This window comes from Galleria mellonella, unplaced genomic scaffold (assembly GCF_026898425.1).
Source record: "Galleria mellonella isolate WM207_F2 unplaced genomic scaffold, CSIRO_AGI_GalMel_v1 utg117, whole genome shotgun sequence".
NCBI lineage: Eukaryota > Metazoa > Arthropoda > Insecta > Lepidoptera > Pyralidae > Galleria > Galleria mellonella.
Window position 1 is genome coordinate 9,074,869 of NW_026441980.1, and position 18,698 is coordinate 9,093,566.

The following is an 18,698-nucleotide window of genomic DNA, read 5'->3' on the forward strand; positions in this document are numbered from 1 at the left end:
GCTCAATGCAAAGTAAATAATATCAAAGCAGACCAGTATGGGTGACACCAAGCAGTATACCCTGCAAACCCAGTTACTATGATGAGTTTGTCTCTATAAAATCTAAGGTTATCCTTATCTATAGTTCCTCATTTATACTCTGATAGTATTAATTATTAGAGCAGTTGGGGTCGTCATTCCATTTTATATATTAAAGACCCAGGTGGGCTACTTAAAACTCCACCACCGTAAAATAAATACATGCATAAATATAATAAAAATATTTATTTACATTTGCACATTAAACATTGTAAAGTAATATTGAGTATTTATAACATTATATTAAAACTTGCGATCTAAATACATCTATATCAACAGTAAAGGCGGTGAGATGAGATTCATTAATTTATTTACTTCCTGGGCGCATTCCTGGCGATGTAGTCCAAGGCTCTGGCGATCTGTGCGGGAACTGGAGGAGGGGTGGGGATAGCATCACCCTAAAATAAGAGAAAATATTTCTTATTAATTTCCTGTATTCTTATTTATATAATGGGTGCAATAAAGCGTAAAGAAATAATTTCAATAAAGTTCTTCACGTGTGAGCACCCTATTAGACTAATATATCCCGTAATAATAGTCCCTCAATGCTACTAATAATATACTTCGAATAATATATTTTTATTGTAGTCATATTATTATGTTCATGATAACTACTTATGTTATTCATTAATTCTCACGTCTAGGGAAAAAATGTAACCTATTTTTAGTTTCATTTCAAGTATAAGGAATACTTGAAGTAAACTCATGCACTAATTTAAATTATTGTGCTTTATTTAGCGTAGTTATTTATAATTAGTTCGCGTCGGAATTTTACACATGGTAATTTCCGTATAAACCGAGAAAGCAGAAATTCATTTCTTAGTTTTTTACTTACACTTACAGTAATTATGTTTGACAATTTATCAAATAAAACAAAAGTCTTACCTGTGGTTGGTATCCATTCTCATCAGCAACATAAGCGATGGAAACAACTTGACCTTCAGGAGAAGTCCATGAGAATGAACCTTGAGCTACATCAGGAATGACTGGGGGATTGCCACCAAAGTTACGGGGTGTGCCTTGTTCCTGGGCAGCAATACCGTTGTCAGTTTCGAACCTGTAAATTAAATCACAAAAATAAATATTATTATTATTCTATTCATGTAATATTTTTCGATTAAAAACAATATAAATCTCAATATAAACTTCTTTCTCTAAACTCTATATAAATAGTTCGTATCGTGGATATTTATATATATTCTTTATTGCTCTATAACATACAGTAACAACAATGAGTTAATAACAATGTTAACAAAGGCGAACTTATCTCTAAAAGAGATTTCTTCCAGTCAACCTAACACAGTGGCATAGGAAGTAGTGAGTGGCCAGTAGTAGTGCAAAACAGAAATTGTTATTTAACAGTTATTATTATTAGTTAAACAATATGAAATTATAATTGAATTTCGTATTGTTTAACAGTCTTATTTTATTGAACTTTAAGAAAAAACATAAATCTCTAAATTTTTTACTATCTGCACAATATTCTAAGGAGTTACAGGGCCTAGTGTCTTTGTTATCATTTTAGAATCGATCGTTGTGTGCAATAACTAGACTACATTGATCACGGTCATTTATTCCTCTGTTGAAAAGAACTATCTACAATTTAAAAAAAATCTAAAACAAAAACAATCCCCTGCCCATCAAGTAGATAGCCTTTATTTCAACTTTTAAAAAAACTTATCAACAGTCCTGAAAATATTAATCAAAACACAGTTTAGAAATACAAAGGCTTAGGTAAAGAAGCATACAGTCTGCCTGATGGCAATATAACCACTCCACGTACGTTATAAATATTTGCAATGTCCAGAGTATGTCCACACCCATTTTAAAGATTAATAATGATAAAATATACTAACGCGTAGCTGTAGGAGCCATCAGGGTTGATCTCGCTCTCGGATCTTAGGATGGAAGCAGATCGTTCATCAGATACCCTAGCGACGGAGCGCACAGGCTCAGGTCGGAGAGGCGCAGGCGCCGCCACGGGGTTGAAACGGGCTGGGCTCGGCCTGAATGGACTACCAAACCGATTGAACTGCGCATTGCTGGCAGCCACCATACACGCTAACACGACAACCTGCCAACCATAAAACTCATTAGTGCACATAATAATTACTTTTGTTATATTATCAAAATAAGTCTTTTTTTTTTTTCAAATACACTTTAAAACAGCAAGCAATATTTTATTCGTTTATGTACGAGTTTTAATGTACTATCAAACATGGCCATAAAATAGGCATTTTTATTTATTTTTGATCCATTGATAATACTCACTGCGAATTTCATTTTGTATAGTTTAGCTAGCTACGTCGAAGTAGATTGAATGCGGATAAAAAATCTGCGCAGGTTTATATATGAATCGCGGATCCACCCACTTTAATCAGTTTAACTGCAACATTTAAATGATGTATCGTCGAGATTGATATTGTTTTCAAATATCACTTGTACAATTTCTGCTATCGTACTATGTTATAAAAATTATTCAGTAGGTACAATTAAACTTAATTACCCATTAACATTTTAATTCTATTTATCTATAATACATTATAGTATTTTGTAAAATAGACATATAGTATATAATAATTGTTATTTTTGTGTAAAAAAACTTGCAAATCTTTTTATTTCTTGATAGAATATAATAAGTATATTTATAATAAGTATTCCAATCAATATTTTTCGAATCTTTCTGGGATTTTTATTCCATATAAAAAACTATATGTACTTATACATACAAACATACATATGTATCCCACCTGTCTTCCATATACTTATTATATGAATTCTATTGAAAATAATATATTTAAAATTATATATAATATATAATCTATAATATATATATTAATATAATATTTATATATATATATATATATATATATATATATATATATATATATATATATATATATATATATATATATATAAATCGAAGGACGAAATAATTTTCGGTCTTTTCTAAATTAATCATTTATATATTTCAATAAATTCGCGATTGTGTAAGCCCTTTTAAATGTCATCGTAATAACCTTACGATACACCTCAATATATTTATATTCGTATATATCGTCCATTAATTTGAACATTTATTAGATACCTATTGTAATAATTTAGTTTTTTTAGCGGATGGATTTGTACTCAATAAATTCATTTACTACTCCAACCTTGACTTTTGTAACAAAACTTCCTATATCATTGGCATTATTGGTTTTCTATGGTCGCAACTCCATCCGCTTGACCAGGATAAAAGCTGCCTGAGTTCTTTTTTATGTCAAATGATACGTATGCCAAATTTCATGATGACTGGTTAAACCAAGAGGTTTGATACCTCTTCGTTTAACCAAAAGTAACCAAAAGTTTACCAAAAGTATTATAAGTATGTTAATGAGCAATATTAGAAAACTTAAAAATAATAAAATATAGCATGTAATATGTATAAACAGTACTAGTAAATAATATTCTTAAAAATACTTCATTATAAATTTGTGTCTCTAGTGAGAAACGGTAAATTTCAAAATCGTTACTCTTCAAGAGAGTCTAAAGTTTATTTAAAAATAATATTAAAGAGAAACCATTTTGGTGTAAAATAATCTAATAATTGTTAACATTTTCTGACAATAAACTGATGGTTACTTAGACGTGTACAAGGTCTTAAATCAATATAAAACAATTTTAAGAAATAAAATTTATAAAAAAAAAAAAACATTATTTGCCGTTTAGTACTAAGTAACTTGTTTCTTTTGGCTTTATATTTTATAAAATATTATTTTTCTAATTCAAATCCAGTCTATAATGAAAATATATATTTAGATAATTGTAACTTTTTTCAAGTTCTATATATTCTTTGTATATAAAAATATATTCACATATTATGCATTTTCAAAAAGAGAAAAATGCCTATTTAAAATAACTCCCTTTCTCATTTGAATTTTTTATTAATTTTTAACCAATTTTAAACAATTTTTTGTTGGTAGGCTTATCTATGTTGGTTTATATTCCGTAACTTTGTCACGAATCAAGTCGCTCTTGTAGAACAAAGGGCAAACGAGTTCACGTATTAAGACATCACAGAGTATTACTTGAACCACAACATAGCAAAATAACATAATATTATGAGAAGTATATAACGACGCCTACATTATTTATTCACTTATCACCATTATTCATTCTTATATAATTTAAAATGACAGACACTAACAATCTATCTGATGGAAAATGGAATCACCACATACCCAGAATAAAGAGATTGCTAGTAAGGGAGGCAGCCTCATTCCTAGCAATATACGAGTTCGTTGGCGGGTTTCCCTTCACACAATCCCCCTTGAAAACCATCGTGGTTATTTCTCGCTAAATTCGTCATGATAGGATCGCCATTTGATTTTAGAAATAAAATAGTTCTAAACAAATAACATAATTTGATTTCATCCTCACCTACCATCCCTCATTGATAGCGTAAATGGAATCATTCTTTCATTTTCATCAATTTAAAAAAAATATGAACCATGGAACCATCATTCTTTATTTTCGCTAAATTCGTCATGATCATTTGATTTAGAAATAAAATAGTTCTAAACAAATAACATAATTTGATTTCATCCTCACCTACCATCCCTCATTGATAGCGTAAATGGAATCATTCTTTCATTTTCATCAATTTAAAAAAAATATGAACCATCCAGGAACATCACAAAATGTAGGCATTCAAATTTTCAACAGTGAAGTTATACGTTTGTACCCAGTAATTTCACTGCTATATCTCCTCTTGCATACAGATACGCATTTATTCAAGCTCATCTGTTTGACTACAGAAAGGTGAGTGATACAGAAGTATAGATACGTATAGACAAAGCAGTTGACTAATGTATAAGATCTCACTCTTGTAATTTGTCCTATTTTATATCTATTTTACTATTAGCTTTTACCCGTTACGACGGACGAACTACGTAGATTACAGAAGTGGGATAATCAATTAAAATTCAGAAATACAACTGTGAAAACCGCATCTAATTTCATGCAGAAGTTTTTGCGTGATGCCAGAACAAACATACAGACAGACAAAATTTCAATAAAATATTGTTTTGTTTTCTATTGGTCTTATTTAGGTTTCTCATAACAACATATTATATCATAAACATAAACACATAAGAACAGAAAAACTTGAAACCAAACTAAATAAATAAACTATAAATGCACCACTACACTTGGTATCCCAATAACGAAATATGATTAGCTCTCAATATTTAGGGAAACGGTATTCCCTAGCGAAAAAAAAAGACCCCTCATAACAATTTTTTATAAATATCTCCCATGTACAGACATCGTTTAGTTGCAATTTTATTACATTAGTAAGATTTACAAATTATGTCAAAAAATATATTTATGATATTATTTATGATCTTTGACAAAAACCTTAAGTTACTGAATTTGCACTAAATTCATTGCAAACGTATGATAGGCACTATCCAGTGTTATTTATTTAACATCTCATCGTTATTACATTAACATAAATTCAATAATATTTTCACAATTCGTAAAGTAAGTTCTGCTAATACAAGTACAAATAGCACTGAGCAATTTACATTTTTGGTCATTCATGTTTGCTTTTTTCTTTATTTCTTAATCTTACATTTAAAATATTTTTATCAAATTATAATACAATTTGGTATGTATATGCATAATATAAAGGTTTATTCTCACTGTCTAACTAGTTGGCTGATCTAATAAAATTAACAGCTTAGATTAGAAACTTAAAATTTTAATAAGTATAGGTAAACAATGAGGATGTAAGTGATAAAGTAAAAATGATATACGAGTATGTTACTACTCATTTTCGTTAACATAATATGATAACAGCTTATTATTTGGGAAATTCATCACAAGACACTTAAGCGAGAAAAGGAAACTTTAATACGAAAACCTTATTATCATATAGTAGCTGTTTACCAATGCCTATAGTATTACCTATCCTGGGAACATATTCTTGTCACGCGGGTGAAGTCGCGGGTAAAAGCTAGTTCATTATATAATTAGATATCTATACCAAATCACCTGGCTTTTATTATCAAATTTATAAATGTGCTATGGATTCCTTGTCGTAAACATTTGCTGAGAAAAGATTTCTTGGAATACATTATTAGTCACTGTAAAAATAAAAAATTTGCTGATCCTTATTTACTGAATAATAGTCGGTAGAAACATAGTTTCTTCTATAAAAACAAGGTTCTTTATATGCAATCAATAAAAAAAAAACAATTAAAACAGAATATAAGGAGATTCGAGAGAGCATAGCCGATAAAAATAGCTCATGAATAATAAAATAGTGTGTCTATCCTCTAAACATTGAACATTTCCAAGGTCTGGGACGGCGTACGAATTCATAGAGTAACAAGCAGAATAAATATAAATCATTTGGAAATGATTACATATTTATGCAATATGCTGTTGAAGAGCTCGTAGGATTCAGCGCGAGCATTGTATATTAATAGAATATCTTGACTATTTTTTACCAGCTTTTATTTAAAATTATTAATAGTTAATTTTAGATTGTATATTTATACAATCTAAAATTAACTATTTTTTACTAGCTAATAAATGATGAGACAATGATGAGATGTTGAAAATATTAGAATGTGTTAATGAGTATTAAAATATGGTATATTTAAAAAAAGTAAACTTAAGAAAGTTTGAAATTCACCATACAAACACCGTGTGATAACCAAGTAAGAATACAATACAATACAATCGCCACCCGTTTTCATACCCAGGATGCCATAAGACGCAAAGAAAAAAGAAAAATAAAATACTATACTTAGCCACTGTGGTCATAATTGGATAATAATCTCCGTTTATGAGAAATATCCTATACTTAGTACTGTATTGTAATATTAGCAATAGGTCGTTATGGTTGTAACACAGTGAAATCGATTCTAAAGTATCTTTCTTCTGATATATCATCTCATATAAACTTAATCTCTAAAATTACAAATTTAATTAGATCATTTAATAAAATAATAAAAAGTTATGGTGTGAACTATGAATAAATACATATAATGTAGTACCGATGCAATTCTACAAAAAAAATAGTTTAAACTGGTCCTTATATTAATAATTTCTGTGTAATATTAAATTAAAATTTTAAAAATAGACATAAGTATTTGGAATCTTCTTTCTTACAATTTTATCAAAATAATTTTAATAAACTCGGAGAAAAACATCTTTGAATTTCATTAACTGCATTAACAAACGAGTATTACACAAGTTTCAATAATTTTTTTCTTAATATTTCAAAATTGGAAAGTTACACTATTAATACCTTCATTGACTAAGATAAAAACAGCTTAAGTTATTTCCTTCTTAAGTAGATATAACGTGTATATAAAGTTTTATAAATAAAGTAACAAACATACTCACTTTCATATTCACCTTATTATATTCCGAATCAAAATAATGATGTTCGTTCTAACCAGTAAGAAAAAAAAATCTCAGTTATTAATTCAAGGAGGTAAAAACAACGTTTGCAGCTATTAACCCTCTGCCCGGGCATTCCGCGATTTCCACGTACAGTATCTACTAGTTTAATTTTACGCATCCCGCGATTTTGACTTACTCGCATTTTTTATGTTTATTAACGTAGTTATCCTGCAATTTTTAGTAGATTGACATTGTTTCTCCGAATCTCGCTAGATGGCTAAAAACTTGTGCTGCTATTTATTATCACAGCGATGTGTTCTACTGTTGTGAAAAAAAATACGCGATCAGAGGGTCAGTATTCTTTGAGTATAAATACGAAATAATTAATTGCCTTGTTTACTTATTCTATAGTATCTCTAATAATTTGAACTTGAATAACAATTTCTGTACTGACTACAGAACCCTACTCATGTAAATTCGATACGCTCGTTTTTTCTGTAGGTATTTAAATAATTCAAACGCAAGTCATGTTTTTTGTTACATCAAATATATATTTTGTTGATATAAATATCTACTAATATTATAATAAATTCTACTAACGCAACATAGTTTATCTTATTTAAATATATTAACTACTAGGGCTTAAAAATTCTGATACTGCAAAATCAATCTTGTTATAATAATAATACGGTATATTATAAAGGAACAATGCCATTATAAATATTATAATATAATATATAGAGTGAGAACAATATTTATATCGCAGCATATCGTCTCACATTCATATTATTTTATATTTTTCAAGTATGAAAAATTAGTATAGAGTAGCATACGTAAGCAACCATTTTATAAGTATTTAACTGACCAGACAGACATCAACTTAACACCGCTGACAAAAATTAATTTTTATTGTACATAAATGACTTCGTACATTATTTTATCTCCTGTATTTTTTGTAGATATTATTGTTAAAAAATGTAACAATATTATATTAATATATACAAAAAGCTAAATACATGTAAATGTATATTTCTTTTATTTATTTCAACTAGTATATATATATATTTGATTAGAAAATTTATCATCAAAATCCGTTCGTAATTGAAAAAGATACTATGAACGATAACTAATGATAACGCCTAGATAACTCTATCGGAATAATTTTATCATAGATGTTTTGCTAACTTGTTTTTAACTAGGCACCTTAATATATTGGCATACCTACATATGATATCTGATGTCTAGTTTTGTAATATAAAGTAATATAAAAAGAATAATTAATAAAAAAATATTAGATTATAATAAAAATTTTAAAATACTTTATGTGAATAATTTAATTCTTATATTTTTATTACAATTAGAATAAATCACACAATACAAAAGTTTCTCAGTCTGCTATAGAGAGGGCTTCGCTCGAAGTTCCCCTGCATGAATAAAATGAGGAAATAAGCAGAAGAATCTAATTTAAACTGAATATTTAACCTAAAATTGAGGAAAAATTTCTCAAGTGGTGACCCTATACTTACAAATGTAATATACTTATAACAGCTCTTTGCGTTACGACAATCATAAATAATGTGCAGGATATCGTTGTATGCTGGTATGGTGACTTGGACATTTCTTATGATAAACATACGAGATGAACTTTATTCAATTATCGTAATAGAGAAACTAAAAATTTTCAAAGGAACATAGAAAAAAAAAAACAAAAAATACAGAACTCCTATATTGGACAGATGAACACACCGTGGTAGTATAGAAGATTTTTTGTCATTTGTTGATATATTGTAATATTTTCACGATAAATTTCAATTAGGTACTTTGTTTTTTCATTCAAATCTCCCCCTACTATTAATTATGTATTATTTCAATAAATCTATCATTCATCTTATTAGACTTACACAGTGGTTACCTGGTAAGAATTTGAATTAACTCAACATTAACAGTTTTGATGCAATTGAGTGCTTATTTTTTCATATTAGATACTTATTTACCCAGATCAATTACATCATATCCATAGGAATGTTGTGTGATTGATGATGCCTATCAGCGCTAATACTCATCTTATTACTTCGTGATATCTAGATAAAAATATGTCTTAAATCTTAATTTATAAGTGATTATATTCACTGTGCATTCGTGAACGCCTATTGAGAACCACCTAATTCAATCTTGTATACGTATTACGGCAACATGCATCTTTCGATGTTCGTAATATTAATTGTATATATAGTATATATATACTGTATTATTATATGTTATAATAATACAGTATAATATTAATTTATTCATATATATGAATTCATGTGTATGTTCATCCCTCAATGATCGCGTACTGCGCGGTTTCAGAGATGTTTCCTCCCACGAACACTCAGGTTGTGGAATGAGCTCCCTGCCGAGGTTTTCCCAAGAGACTACAGCATGGGGTTCTTCAAAAGGGGGGTAAAGAGGTTTCTTCAGGATCGACAACGCACGCGTAATGCCTCTGGTATTGCAGGTGTTCATAGGCTACGGTAACCACTTACCATCAGGTGGGCCGTATGCTTGTTTGCCATCTCAGTCAGTATAAAAAAAATGTATAGCAAAAAAGTAAATATCCACGGTATAACTGTACATTACCTAGAGCCTATTAGTACATTTGAGTAACGTGCATAATATTTTACTGTCCGCAAAAAACTTTCAACCAATTTGCAAATTTATGAATAAAATTTATTGACGTATATTTAAATGTAAATATCTTTGTAACGCATAAATATATTTAAGTTAGTGACCCATAGCAAATGTCGCAAATTACGCATAAAATCAGTCCACAAACTTCTATTTCAATTCATTAACATGATCCTACGAGTATAAACGAAAACTTGTTTCACGAAGAATATAAATTTAACAGTAACTTTTTAGAACTTAAACTCCAGGTTCAAGGATAAAATTTACAACATAAGTAATAGGTAAAATTATTCAATTTCATCATGATCGACGCTGTCAGCTTCATTGGTTATACCTAATTGTCAATAGATTTATTGTGATGCGAAATTTGTGAGTGGATCACACCTTACTTATGCAATTTTATAATCGCGCTGATGTAATTGGGTGCTTACTTGTATATTCAGTCTAAAGTCACATTCCAACATAAAGATTAACATATAAAACTCACATTCTTTCAAATTAAAAAAGGATTGTGCAGTACTATCGTTAAAAAGTACGACTGAAGACGATTTTATTATTATTATCATCATCATCAGCATCTCAGCCATTATATTTTCACTGCTCAACGTAGGCCTTCCCGATAGACTGCCATAAGGAATGGTCTTGAGTCCCCTGCATCCACTGACTCCTTGATTATTATTATCTCTCTCTCTCTTCAGTCGTACACTCTTGACAGAGTGCTCATGGTTTTTACAATGATAGTAGATCGTGTTATTACTATATCAGCCATTAACTGTCTTCTACTGATTAGTATTAAGACTACTAAGCAGTAATATTTTTTATTTTTTTTGCATATTTAATCTGACTAGAAATGTCATTGATAAGTATAAATCAACCAACACTAAATCTTTTTGGTTCCTAACATTATATTTTTTTTTACATACAGCTGTTCTATTATCATCACTATATCTTTATTAATGAATTCTAAATTATTCGGTTCTGTAAAATAACACAATTGATAATGCATTATTTTCTTCGACTTCTTCATGATATTGAAACTTATGTCGCAAATGTCTTGAAACTAGTTTGGTGACTTGACGACCCTTTACCTATATATAAGTATACTTTTATACTATTACATATTTTTTAATTAAATTAATTTTCAATTATCCTTTTATGTCTCATCTCCTTATACAATTAATCCCCTATATGCAAATACCATACATTCTTTTGTTATTCTCAAATGGATCAGACAGCGTTTTCGATAAACGGATTCGGATTCAGACGGCTTGATTTTTTCTGACATCTCCAATTATATATTGCATTCAATTTACACAAATATTTTATCAAATTTTACACCTATACTTCCTTAGGAATCACTCTATTGATAAAAGAAAATGTGTTCAGTAATTTTCGAGATCATCGCGAACATATAAATAGATAAACGCATCAGAGAACTTTGTTATATAATATGTAGTGATAGTAGTGCTGTCATTTTTATATTTTTTCTAGGATTATCAATAGTATTAGCATATTAAATAACGCAATTAAATCCACCTACTCTCTAATATGTTTAAAAATTTGCAAACTAAGCTAATAATAGTAAGTGCAAACCCAATTTTGAAAATGGCACAATTACTTTAGCCATGTGAGGCTTTAGTATTTTTACAATTTGTATTCTTTGTATAATTATTATACTATAATTTATCGGCCCAGCAGTGTTAGCTTCGGTCAGATATCGCTTACTACAGTCCGGAAATTCCAAGATCGAATCTCAGTCTATAATCTATCTCTTAGTATTTAAATTCAACTTTGGGTAATTTAAATATAGGAACGTTTAATAGTTAAGTAACCTACGTCAGAAATTTTTGTGTACAAAAAAGGCGGCCTATAAACCTCTGATGCCAGAGAGTGGCATTCACACACGAACTAATATACTAAAAGTGTATTACAATGGAATAAATTGAAATTTTTTTTAAACAACTCTGTAAATTTCCAAACAAAAATTTTTAATTAAATATCTCATTATATCAAAAATCTCTCTAAATATGTTTTCCAAATATTTCAGACATTTAGTTATCTAATTAAAAATGTTATATATATTATCTTCTGGTTATTATTGTTAATTTTATTTTATTAATGTTTAATTTTAATTAATATTACTTTAACAATCTTTTCATTCAAGTTGCAAATTGTTATTGGTATTGAATTGTCTAATATTGTCAAATTTGTATTCAGGATCATATATTGTACTATCATGCATCAGTAACTAGCTTTTAATAACAAATGAATAAATAAAATTTTGTAGAATTACGAAAATAAATTTATTAATTTCATATATTTAATCACAAAATTGACTGTTGTCGTTTTAAACACATATTTCAATAAAAATATTTGCTATACTATAAATCACATTTATAAGGTGTTCAGATATTTAATGCATAATATCTGACTAGACTTTTATAGGCACTATTTACTTCCTTGGTGCATTTCTTTCAATGTACTCGAGAGCACGAGCAATTTGTGGTGGTACTGGTGGAGGGGTGGGGATAGCGTTGCCCTGAAAGAGAAACAAAAGTAAATTAATTATTTGTAAATATGATATGTTGTTACACTATACAATATATTAAACAATAACCCCTACTATTGTGTTTTAATTTTTGTATAATAATTATTATAATTTATTATAATGTCATGTTCATTTCAGTGACATTGTTATAGGTCTCTTCTGAAAAAAAAGAAACTAAGCAGCAAGAACATAATATTTGTTTATATAGAAGTGACTATAAGTTTAAGAACGTACCTCGAGATCCATAAGAGCCTATATTATTAATTTACGCTAAAACATATTTTAAGGATACATATCGTAGGTTACCTGTGGTTGGTATCCATTTTCGTCAGCGACGTAGCTGATAGAAACCTGTTCACCCTCGGGAGACACCCAAGAGAAGGAGCCTTGAGCTACATCAGGGATGATTGGTGGGTTGCCACCGAAGTCACGAGGGGTACCTTGCTCCTGAGCAGCAATGCCGTTGTCAGTCTCGAAACTGTAAGAAATGAAAAACATAAAATAAGATTTCAGATATACGTTAAATGCAATAACGTTCTTGCAGTGTGAAATATAATACAATATTTATCCCTTAGTAAGTACTTATTTAAATTATTAAAAGTATTTTAAAAAATTATTGTGCCTAACAAAGATTTGAAAATTTACTATTATCTTTTTTTTTTAATTAATTTAAAATCTTTAAAATAAAATAATTAGATACATTTCTTTCAGTATTGTTTATTAATGGCACGAAATCGCTTATATCTCAGTTCTTATTTTTATAAATTACTTCAAATGTTTGTATGTGTATGTATTGTATTTTATAATAATAAATTTACAACATTACTAAAATCACTTACGCGTAGCTGTAAGAACCATCTGGGTTAATGTCATTGTCGTAACGAATGATGTTAGCAGTCTGGTCATTAGAAGAGCGGCTGACCGGAGCTGCAGGACGTGGAGGTTGGGATGGAGGTGGTAGTGGCCTACGTACATTAGGGAATTGTGCTGATGCCACAGCGACGAAGATAGCAAAAATTACCTAAAGAAAAAAAAAGTCAATCGTTTTTTTTTTTTTCATTTGTAATACAAATAAAACCATATTCTACATATCAGTTAAATTACTTTAAAATAAATATAGGTGTCGTGAATATATATTTTTTTAATTTAAAATAGTAAAAAAATTCACAATGGAAAATATTGTGAAACATTCACCGATAGACAACACCGTAACACAACACCATAGACCACAAGCTACAGAATTTGCATTGCCCGTGAACCTGTATGCGTTGTATTCCTAAGAACGAAGGTACAGTAACAACAATAACTTTATACCCTATAATTATACTGTCTTTCAAATCGAAACATAGTCTATACCACTTAGACACAGTAATATTCAAAAAGCTTCACTATATGTAGAAAAAGAAATATTGGCGGCAAGGATATCACATTCTTTAAAAAAAATTTGAAGCGAGCAAATATTACAAAATTTTAATTCCTATTCCTTTTTACTCACCAAGAACTTCATTTTTACAAGAGCAGATCTATTTGATGACTGATACAGCACTATGAATTCATATTTACTTTTATACCGTTGCTCCGAGCATTTTACATAACCACGACATTGATAGTGTCATGTATTTGCATTTATTTAGTAATTAATTAGACTGCGACATTTTATATTGTCTATGAAATAAGAACTCATCTCTGTTAGGTCCAAATTACCTGAAATTCAAGAAAAAACATATTTTTTCTATCTATTGTTGTAAGGACTGAGTGGAATAACAATCTTCATGCGACATGAACAGAAAATCTATGCCATTTTTTATATTCTAACGCAATAAAACATTCGTGTAGTGAGATGATTCGTTAGACATTTTTAAATACTAGGAAGCTACATAGTCAAGGTTACTGTCGTAGACTAGTCTACAATTTATTTTTATCTTAAAAATAAATATTCACAACCTTTACCATTTGGATTTTTATTTCAAAAAAACGACCAAAATATTAATGAGTCCTCCTTAACAGAGCTCTTCTTTAAACCTTTGTTCAAAAAATATTTTTCATTAAAATCCAAATGATAAAGGAATAAAATTAGTATTACAAAATAAAATTTTATTTTCCATTTCAAAATATTTTCGGAATTAAAAGGTAAGTTCGACAGCAAATTATTAAAACTTTGTAGGAATTTTATCAATTTTCCTGATTTACTTATTTATAGATAAAAGAAGATATTATGTACCGATCATAATATCTTCATAATAGCTAATTTGTATGCCAGGTGATTGCTATAACATTTAAATTATGGAAGCAATAATTATATTATCACCAAAATTTAAATAAACGATGTTTTTCTTACCGAATTATCGTCTTAATTCAGCAATTCTTATTACAAGTTTTGGATTAGTAAAATATTATAATTTTAACTGTAAATAATCACACATTATTATTTTATTTTTTATTCACGAAGTTACTGTTACACTAACTTATTTATTCATTGAAATATTGCACAGAGAAATATCTATTCTATGTACGCAGCAATCCATGCGATTCATTAGGGAATGTTCTCATTCGGCTAGTAACAGAAATAGCTGGAAAAATTTTGCGAGAACCTCTGTAAGGAAGGATGATGATCTGGATGATGATCCACTAATATCGTAATGAAAACCACGACCACTCTATTAAGAGTATATAACCAAAGTCTCTACGGCTTGTAGTGAAAATGTAGATTAGCTTATATTTGCGAATATAAGAATTTTTGGTATTTTAACTAATGACGTGCGAAGGAATGAAAGCCATATTTTGAAAGAAGAATTTGCACTTAGATGCGTTAAACCAAAAAAAATATAGATGGATTTTATAAAACATAATATGCATACAAGAACAGTGAGTTCTAATATAACAGCTGGTAAGGATCAGGAAGAAGATATATTCTTATATCTGTATGTATTCTTCGTCGGTGCTGTCACTGACTCCAAATGAATTATACAAAAATACGGTAATGATGATAGTTTTAAGGTTATTTATAATACAATAAAGTGAAGGCTGTAGCAGATCAAGTTTGTTTTGACGCGATAAGCTTACCCATATAAGCTTTTGGCTTTGCTATACTAAAACTCCAATTTCTGGATATGTATCCGATTAACCCTGTTAATAAAGTAATCAATAACAGAAGCCATATTAGACCGTAGTAATAGGTATTATCAACATCATCATTTGTCTTAATTCCTTCTCTATACTTTATATTTAACCCCTCTAAGACCCAAGCTTGCGCGTTCACTGCTAAGAAAACCCCATTTGCTGTGGCCCTACAGTTCCAGGGCACTTCTCTTAACATCTCTAAAAGCATTAGGATCCTTGGTGTCGACATCTCTAGTGACGTACAGTTCCGTGGCCACCTCGAAGATAAGGTCAAGCTGGCATCCAAAGAACTCGGTGTGCTTAATAGAGCGAAGCATTACTTCACGCAGGATCAGCAATTAATGCTTTACAAATCGTAAATCCGGCCCCATATGGAGTATTGCTGTCACTTATGGGCGGGAGCACCTAGATACCAACTTGAACCCTTCGACTCAATGCAACAACGAGCTATGAGAATTGTCGATGATCCCAGGCTTGCAAGCGGTATCGAACCCTTAAGTCTTAGGAGAGATTTTGCCTCACTCTGCGTGTTCTACCGCTTATACAACGGATTGTACTCAGAGGAATTATTCAATATGATGCCTACGGCCACTTTCTATCATCGTACGGCTCGCCATCGACAGGGAGTTCACCCTCATACCTTACAGCCTAAATGGTCGCGTACAACGCGGTTTCAAAGATGTTTTCTCCCACGAACACTCAGGATATGGAATGAGCTCCCTGCCGAGGTTTTCCCAAGAGACTACAGCATGGGGTTCCTCAAAAGGGGGTAAAGAGGTTTCTTCAGGGTCGGCAACGCGCGCGTAATACCTCTGGTATTGCAGGCGTTCATAATATATATACATCAATATATTTAAATATATATATATATATATATATATATATATATATATATATATATATATATATATATATATATATATATATATATATATATATAGGTATAGATTATCAAACAAATTTTATATGTAACTTACAAGTGCAATAAAGAATATATATGTTACTAAAGGCTTAATCTTTAGTTTATATTTAAGTACCATAGCATGCCTATCTGGTATGGTATCTCTCTGAATGGAAGATCGCCACCTTCCAAACAGAAAGAATTTTCTACAATATACCCTTTCGTATTAATAATTTATAAGATATTGTTTAATTGTGTCTGACAAAAGACATTTCCTACCTTACTTAGTAAGTACTCGTACAGCGTTAGGTGAGCAACCAGCTTCAGTAGACAATACACACTGACGCCCTAATGAAAGTCACAGAAAGAAACAGATTCACGTTATCTGAAAATATATTACATGTACTTAATATTTTATTTAATTTCTGATACTGTTCATTGTCCTGCATTCACTGATTCCATTTAATACATTTAAGGTCGTTGCTCCCTTTAATGGCAGTCGTCCTACAGGATATATTGCGTTTACCTGTACGGGGTCGCCTCTTGAGAGCCATTCTTCTCCATCGGTTATTGATTCTTAGAACTAAATATACCTAACTCATATATATATATATATATATATATATATATATATATATATATATATATATATATATATATATATATATATATATATATATATATATATATATATATATATATATACTTGTTTATTATATACATCACGTTTCTATAATGAAGTTATTACATACATAACTTAACCATGTGTCGAGTTTTAGTACTGGAGCATTCAAAAAGCGCAAGGTGAATTTAATAACATGCGATAATAAGATCTTATTTTGTAAATAAATCGATTTAGATTAATTCGTTATTCGGATGTTTTATCACAGCAACAATCTTTCTTCAGAAAATTAATAGCATATTAACAGTATATCTCATAACTTATAGGATTACTATTAAAGTAATTTATAGGTAAATGTTATAGAGAATTTTATAAAGATTTTATTTGTCTTTGACAGCTTTTTGCTATTTCCAATAGTTTTTGTAGAAAATGAAAAGAACCGCAGTTACGCACATGATTAAGATTAAAGGAGAGGAGGGGCTCGGAGAGATTGGCACCGGGCAAAATCGTAGTCAGCTTGGTCTAACTACCCTAAAAATAATAGGTGTCAAAACGCTAAAAAAAATTCCATTAGACGTAAAAAGGAATGAATTTACCAACAGGCCACTAGTCTATGTACATATACACCTTTTGTTGTGAGTCGGGTATATCTTATTTATTATATATATAATTAGTCCAGTTTAACCCCGCTAAGACACAAGCTTGTACGTTCATCATTAAAACCCCCATTTGCTAAGACTTCACAATTGTGGAATTTCAGGAGTGTATTCCTCTGTGGAGGAAGGAAATTCTCAAGAGTGTATGGAGTATATTCCTGGAATGCAATGCTCTTTGACACAAGGTGAGCCCCATGCTCGTTTGCTGAGTAGTAAAAAAAAAAAATTCAGGAACGTGCCCTGGAATTCTTCGACATAAGAGCATTGCGATCTTTTATGTCGACATTTCTGCCAACGTAGTTCCGTAGCTACCTCGAAGATTGGACAAGACTTTCTATAATCATACGCTCGCCATCAATGGAGGCCCTCATATCCTCAAATATATCTCCTCTCAAGAACGCTTAGGTCACAGAATGTCGTGTTTTTTACAAGAAACTGCAACACAGGGTTCTTCAAAAAACGGATAAAGAGATTTCTTCAGGGTCGGCAACGTGCGCGTAATGCCCCTGGTATTACAGACGTTCATAGGTTATAGTAACCGCTTACCATAAAGTGGGTATTATGCTTGTTTGCCACCTTAGTGATATAAAAAAATACACTTCATAATAAAAATAACGGACATAATGTTACAAGTGACAAAATAAAACATTGAATATATTTTTTATGAATATGAAAATATTTTTTTATGAACTTAAAAAGTGGTAA

The 18,698-nt window shown here is 29.9% G+C and overlaps 2 protein-coding genes across 2 annotated transcripts; both read right to left on the bottom strand.

The window, feature by feature from the left end:
• Positions 1–249: 249 nt before the first annotated feature.
• On the bottom strand, positions 250–2,447 carry LOC113511551 (larval cuticle protein LCP-22-like). The gene is made up of 4 exons (XM_026895178.3): positions 2,350–2,447; positions 1,935–2,152; positions 964–1,135; positions 250–476 (listed from the first exon to the last, which is right to left on the bottom strand). Exons 1-4 carry the CDS (start codon positions 2,359–2,361, stop codon positions 390–392), a joined length of 489 nt encoding a protein of 162 aa, XP_026750979.1. The 5' UTR covers positions 2,362–2,447; the 3' UTR covers positions 250–389.
• A 9,978-nt stretch (positions 2,448–12,425) lies between these two features.
• On the bottom strand, positions 12,426–14,294 carry LOC113511555 (larval cuticle protein LCP-22-like). Its single transcript, XM_026895181.3, has 4 exons — positions 14,190–14,294; positions 13,534–13,715; positions 13,001–13,172; positions 12,426–12,685 (listed from the first exon to the last, which is right to left on the bottom strand). Exons 1-4 carry the CDS (start codon positions 14,199–14,201, stop codon positions 12,599–12,601), a joined length of 453 nt encoding a protein of 150 aa, XP_026750982.1. The 5' UTR covers positions 14,202–14,294; the 3' UTR covers positions 12,426–12,598.
• Between the last annotated feature and the right edge of the window lie 4,404 nt (positions 14,295–18,698).